Here is a 6,000-nt window from a genome sequence, read left to right on the forward strand (position 1 = left end):
TACAGGTTAGGTGGATTGGCCGGGTTAAATTGTCCCTTAGTGTCCAAAGATGGACAGGTTAGGTGGATTGGCCGTGTTAAATTGTCCCTTAGTGTCCAAAGATGTACAGGTTAGGTGGATTGGCCGTGTTAAATTGTCCCTTAGTGTCCAAAGATGAGCAGGTTAGGTGGATTGGCCGTGTTAAATTGTCCCTCAGTGTCCAAAGATATACAGGTTAGGGGGATTGGCCGTGTTAAATTGTCCCTTAGTGTCCAAAGATGTGCAGGTTAGGTGGATTGGCCGTGTTAAATTGTCCCTTAGTGTCCAAAGATGTACAGGTTAGGTGGATTGGCCGTGTTAAATTGTCCCTTAGTGTCCAAAGATGTGCAGGTTAGGTGGATTGGCCGTGTTAAATTGTCCCTTATTGTCCAAAGATGTACAGGTTAGGTGGATTGGTCGTGCTAAATTGTCCCTTAGTGTCCAAAGATGTACGGGTTAGGTGGATTGGCCGTGTTAAATTGTCCCTCAGTGTCCAAAGATGTACAGGTTAGGTGGATTGGCCGTGTTAAATTGTCCCTGAGTGTCCAAAGATGTGCAGGTTAGGTGGATTGGCCGTGTTAAATTGTCCCTTAGTGTCCAAAGATGTGCAGGTTAGGTGGAATGGCCGTGTTAAATTGTCCCTTAGTGTCCAAAGATGTACAGGTTAGGTGGATTGGCCGGGTTAAATTGTCCCTTAGTGTCCAAAGATGTACAGGTTAGGTGGATTGGCCGTGTTAAATTGTCCCTTAGTGTCCAAAGATGTACAGGTTAGGTGGATTGGCCGTGTTAAATTGTCCCTTAGTGTCCAAAGATGTGCAGGTTAGGTGGATTGGCCGTGTTAAATTGTCCCTCAGTGTCCAAAGATATACAGGTTAGGGGGATTGGCCGTGTTAAATTGTCCCTTAGTGTCCAAAGATGTACAGGTTAGGTGGATTGGCCGTGTTAAATTGTCCCTCAGTGTCCAAAGATGTACAGGTTAGGTGGATTGGCCGTGTTAAATTGTCCCTTCGTGTCCAAAGATGTACAGGTTAGGGGGATTGGCCGTGCTAAATTGTCCCTTAGTGTCCAAAGATGTGCAGGTTAGGTGGATTGGCCGGGTTAAATTGTCCCTTAGTGTCCAAAGATGTACAGGTTAGGTGGATTGGCCGTGCTAAATTGTCCCTTAGTGTCCAAAGATGTGCAGGTTAGGTGGATTGGCCGTGTTAAATTGCCCCTTAGTGTCCAAAGATGTACAGTTTAGGTGGATTGGCCGTGTTAAATTGTCCCTTAGTGTCCAAAGATGTGCAGGTTAGGTGGATTGGCCGTGTTAAATTGTCCCTTAGTGTCCAAAGATGTACAGGTTAGGTGGATTGGCCGTGTTAAATTGTCCCTTAGAGTCAAAAAATGTACAGGTTAGGTGGATTGGCCGTGTTAAATTGTCCCTTCGTATCCAAAGATGTGCAGGTTAGGTGGATTGGCCGCGTTAAATTGTCCCTTCGTGTCCAAAGATGTACAGGTTAGGTGGATTGGCCGCGTTAAATTGTCCCTTAGAGTCCAAAGATGTGCAGGTTAGGTGGATTGGCCGTGTTAAATTGTCCCTTAGTGTCCAAAGATGTACAGGTTAGGTGGATTGGCCGCGTTAAATTGTCCCTTAGTGTCCAAAGATGTGCAGGTTAGGTGGATTGGCCGTGTTAAATTGTCCCTTAGTGTCCAAAGATGTACAGGTTAGGTGGATTGGCCGCGTTAAATTGTCCCTTAGTGTCCAAAGATGTGCAGGTTAGGTGGATTGGCCGCGATAAATTGTCCCTCAGTGACCAAAGATGTACAGGTTAGGTGGATTGGCCGTGTTAAATTGTCCCTTAGTGTCCAAAGATGTACAGGTTAGGTGGATTGGCCGTGTTAAATTGTCCCTTAGTGTCCAAAGATGTGCAGGTTAGGTGGATTGGCCGTGTTAAATTGTCCCTTAGTGTCCAAAGATGTACAGGTTAGGTGGATTGGCCGTGTTAAATTGTCCCACAGTGTCCAAAGATGTACAGGTTAGGTGGATTGGCCGTGTTAAATTGCCCCTTAGTGTCCAAAGATGTACAGGTATGTTGGATTGGCCGTGTTAAATTGCCCCTTAGTGTCCAAAGATGTGCAGGTTAGGTGGATTGGCCGTGATAAATTGTCCCTTAGTGTCCAAAGATGTGCAGGTTCGGTGGATTGGCCGTGTTAAATTGTCCCTCAGTGACCAAAGATGTACAGGTTAGGTGGATTGGCCGTGTTAAATTGTCCCTTAGTGTCCAAAGATGTACAGGTTAGGTGGATTGGCCGTGTTAAATTGTCCCTTAGTGTCCAAAGATGTGCAGGTTAGGTGGATTGGCCGTGTTAAATTGTCCCTTAGTGTCCAAAGTTGTACAGGTTAGGTGGATTGGCCGTGTTAAATTGTCCCACAGTGTCCAAAGATGTACAGGTTAGGTGGATTGGCCGTGTTAAATTGCCCCTTAGTGTCCAAAGATGTACAGGTATGTTGGATTGGCCGTGTTAAATTGCCCCTTAGTGTCCAAAGATGTGCAGGTTAGGTGGATTGGCCGTGATAAATTGTCCCTTAGTGTCCAAAGATGTGCAGGTTCGGTGGATTGGCCGTGTTAAATTGTCCCTTAGTGTCCAAAGATGTACAGGTTAGGTGGATTGGCCATGTTAAATTGTCCCTTAGTGTCCAAAGATGTGCAGGTTAGGTGGATTGGCCGTGTTAAATTGTCCCTTAGTGTCCAAACATGTGCAGGTTTGGTGGATTGGCCGTGTTAAATTGTCCCTTAGTGTCCAAAGATGTACAGGTTAGGTGGATTGTCCGTGTTAAATTGTCCCTTAGTGTCCAAAGATGTACAGATTAGGTGGATTGGCCGTGTTAAATTGTCCCTTAGTGTCCAAAGATGTACAGGTTAGGTGGATTGGCCGTGTTAAATTGTCCCTTAGTGTCCAAAGATGTGCAGGTTAGGTGGATTGGCCGTGTTAAATTGTCCCTTAGTGTCCAAAGATGTACAGGTTAGGTGGAGTGGCCTTGTTAAATTGTCCCTTAGTGTCCAAAGATGTACAGATTAGGTGGATTGGTCGTGTTAAATTGTCCCTTAGTGTCCAAAGATGTACAGATTAGGTGGATTGGCCGTGTTAAATTGTCCCTTAGTGTCCAAAGATGTACAGGTTAGGTGGATTGGCTGTGTTAAATTGTCCCTTAGTGTCCAAAGATGTGCAGATTAGGTGGATTGGCCGTGTTAAATTGTCCCTTAGTGTCCAAAGATGTACAGGTTAGGTGGATTGGCCGTGTTAAATTGTCCCTTAGTGTCCAAAGATGTACAGGTTAGGTGGATTGGCCGTGTTAAATTGTCCCTTAGTGTCCAAAGATGTACAGGTTAGGTGGATTGGCCGTGTTAAATTGTCCCTTGATGTCCAAAGATGTACAGGTTACGTGTATTGGCCATGAAAAATTGTGCCTGAGTGTCCAAAGATGTGCAGGTGAGGTGGATTGGCCGTGTTAAATTGCCCTTAGTGTCCAAAGATGTACAGGTTAGGTGGATTGGCCGTGTTAAATGGGTCTCCTCCTGTTCCTGTGTAACAGGCTCGAGGGGCTGAATGGGCCTCCTCCTGTTCCTGTGTAACAGGCTCGAGGAGGGGACTGAATGGACCTCCTCCTGTTCCTGTGTAACAGGCTCGAGCAGGGGGCTGAATGGACCGCCTCCTGTTCCTGTGTAACAGGCTCGAGCGACTAAATGGGTCTCCTCCTGTTCCTGTGTAACTGGCTCGAGCAGGGGGCTGAATGGGCCTTCCCCTATTCCTGTGTAACAGGCTCGAGGAGGGGGCTGAATGCGTCTCCTCATGTTCCCGTGTAACAGACTCGAGCAGGGGCTGAATGGGCCTCCTCCTGTTCCTGTGTAACAGGCTCGATGGGCTGAATGGGCCTCCTCCTGTTCCCGTGCAACAGGCTCGAGGGGCTGAATGGGCCTTCTCCTGTTCCTGTGTAACAGGCTCGAGCAGGGGGCTGAATGGGCCTCCTCCTGTTCCTGTGTAACAGACTCGAGCAGGGGCTGAATGGGCCTCCTCCTGTTCCTGTGTAACAGGCTCGAGGAGGAGGCTGAATGGGCCTCCTCCTGTTCCTGTGTAACAGGGTCGAGCAGGGGGCTGAATGGACCTCCTCCTGTTCCTGTGTAACAGGATCGAGGTACGGGATTGAGTGGGGTGGGGGGGGAGCGGGGATGGGGGGGGGGGGGGGGCGGGGGCGGTGTGACACGTGCAGGCTGTGATCGGATTGATCCTCGGCGCCCTCCGGTGGCTGGCGACGGGAACTACAGCGTGACACGTTTACGTTGGCGTTTTGCATTGCCGCGGTTGGGAGGCGCGCGCCGGCGATCGGCTTTCCCGCCACGGTTTTGTAATCTGTTTCCCGTCTGTCCACGTTCCAGCTCTCGCCGAATCAGTCGATTGAGGATATTCTGGAGGAGCATTTGATGACTTCGGGTGAGCATTGGCCCTACTAACTTTCGACGGCTGTTGCAGGTTAGAACAGGACAGTGAATGGGATGCGCAGCTGGGCTGAGAAGTGGCAGATGGAGTTGAATGCGAAGCGATTCATTTTGGACGGTCGAATTTGAACGCTGAATACCGGGTTAAAGGCAGGATTCGCGGAAGGGTGGACTTGTACATGTTAAATGGTCAATGATTAAGTTTGCGTCGGGGGTGAGCAAATATGTAACCAGGCTTTGGGAGGGCGGGGGTTAATTAAACGGCAAGGGCGTGGCTTTGGAAGGATCTAGCAAGGCCTGTGAGGGAGATATTAATTCATCCCACACCCCCCCTCTTTTTCTCTCCCTCTCTTAGACTCGTCCCCGAGCCTCGAGCAATGTTTTCCGGAGTCTCCCACAGAGAGCCTCAGCAGCTCACCGGGCTACGTCAGGGAGCTTCGGGAGAGGTCGGACGGGGCGGCAGCTGTCCGGGAGGGCAGCGACGTCTTCGAGGAGGCCCCCTCGCTCCCGGGGCCCCTCTCGCCGCCCCCGGGTGGCCCCGGCGAGCTGAGCCCGGTGTCCTTCGACCCCGCCGACTGGATGGAGCCCTTGCCCCAGGCCTCCCCCGGGGGCATCCCCGCCGAGTTCCTCGACGCCCCCGACCTCAACATCAACCGGATGATCGACCTCCTGGTGGAGCAGTGGTGACCTCCCCCCCCCGCCCCGAGGCGCCTTGGTCACGGGATCCCGGCCTTCGCCGCGTTTGCCTTACCCTGTCTACTGAATGTGAAAGCCTTTGCAACCTCAGCGTCAGCCAGACGATCGACCTCCCGGTGGAACAGTGGTGCCTCCCCGACGCCATGAACTCAACCCACCGAGGCGACTTGGTCACAGGATCTCGGCGATCACCGTTTCCGCCTTCGCGTTCCTCTTGCAGCGGATCGAAAAGCCCGTGCGAACGGACGGTCGCCCTCTTCGCGCACCGGCGGTGGCGTCTCTCTGCACACTGGAATCCAACCTTCCGAGGCGCCTTGGTCACGGGATCTTGACCGTAATCGTTTCGGGCCTTTGCGTTCCTCTTTCGCTGAATATAAAAGCCTTTGCAAAATGAGACGTTCTTGTGAGGAGCTGGTGGGGGGGGGGGGGGGGGAATGGGGGGGGTGTTGGGTGGTGGGGGGGGCGGGGGAGGCTACGGAGCCACATTCTGACAATTGAACCACCCCCTCCCCTTCCGCCTGCCGATCCCACAACACCACAGCGAGAACTCTGGCCAGTCAGGGACGTCCGGAGGCGCCGTTGTAAGATAGGGGAGCACCCAGGCAGGCACAGTAAGATCCCACAACCCAGGACCGGAGAAGTGCCAAGGTAATTGACGTCGTTCTGCTTGAGGGACAGGTATTGGGCCCCGGGCCATAGGAAGAAATCTGCTCCCTCCCCGCGCTCCCCCCTCTCTCCCGGCCCACAGCCCACCCTTTAACCCCCCCCCCGACACACACACTTCCCCAGCTTGCTCATCGATCAATAGTGG

General features: G+C 51.7%; 1 protein-coding gene across 3 annotated transcripts in view; it reads left to right on the top strand.

Moving 5' to 3' along the window:
- Positions 1–5,583, top strand: part of LOC140399654 (uncharacterized) — a 284,156-nt gene extending 278,573 nt beyond the window's left edge. For all 3 annotated transcript variants that reach the window (XM_072489197.1, XM_072489198.1, XM_072489199.1), the window contains 2 exons: positions 4,434–4,488; positions 4,849–5,583. In XM_072489197.1, coding sequence (XP_072345298.1) covers positions 4,434–4,488; positions 4,849–5,180 — 387 coding nt within the window. In that variant the 3' untranslated portion in view covers positions 5,181–5,583. The remainder of the gene's footprint in view (positions 1–4,433; positions 4,489–4,848) is intronic.
- The last annotated feature ends 417 nt before the right edge of the window (positions 5,584–6,000 follow it).

The sequence above is a fragment of the Scyliorhinus torazame genome, chromosome 23, assembly GCF_047496885.1.
Source record: "Scyliorhinus torazame isolate Kashiwa2021f chromosome 23, sScyTor2.1, whole genome shotgun sequence".
Classification (NCBI taxonomy): domain Eukaryota; kingdom Metazoa; phylum Chordata; class Chondrichthyes; order Carcharhiniformes; family Scyliorhinidae; genus Scyliorhinus; species Scyliorhinus torazame.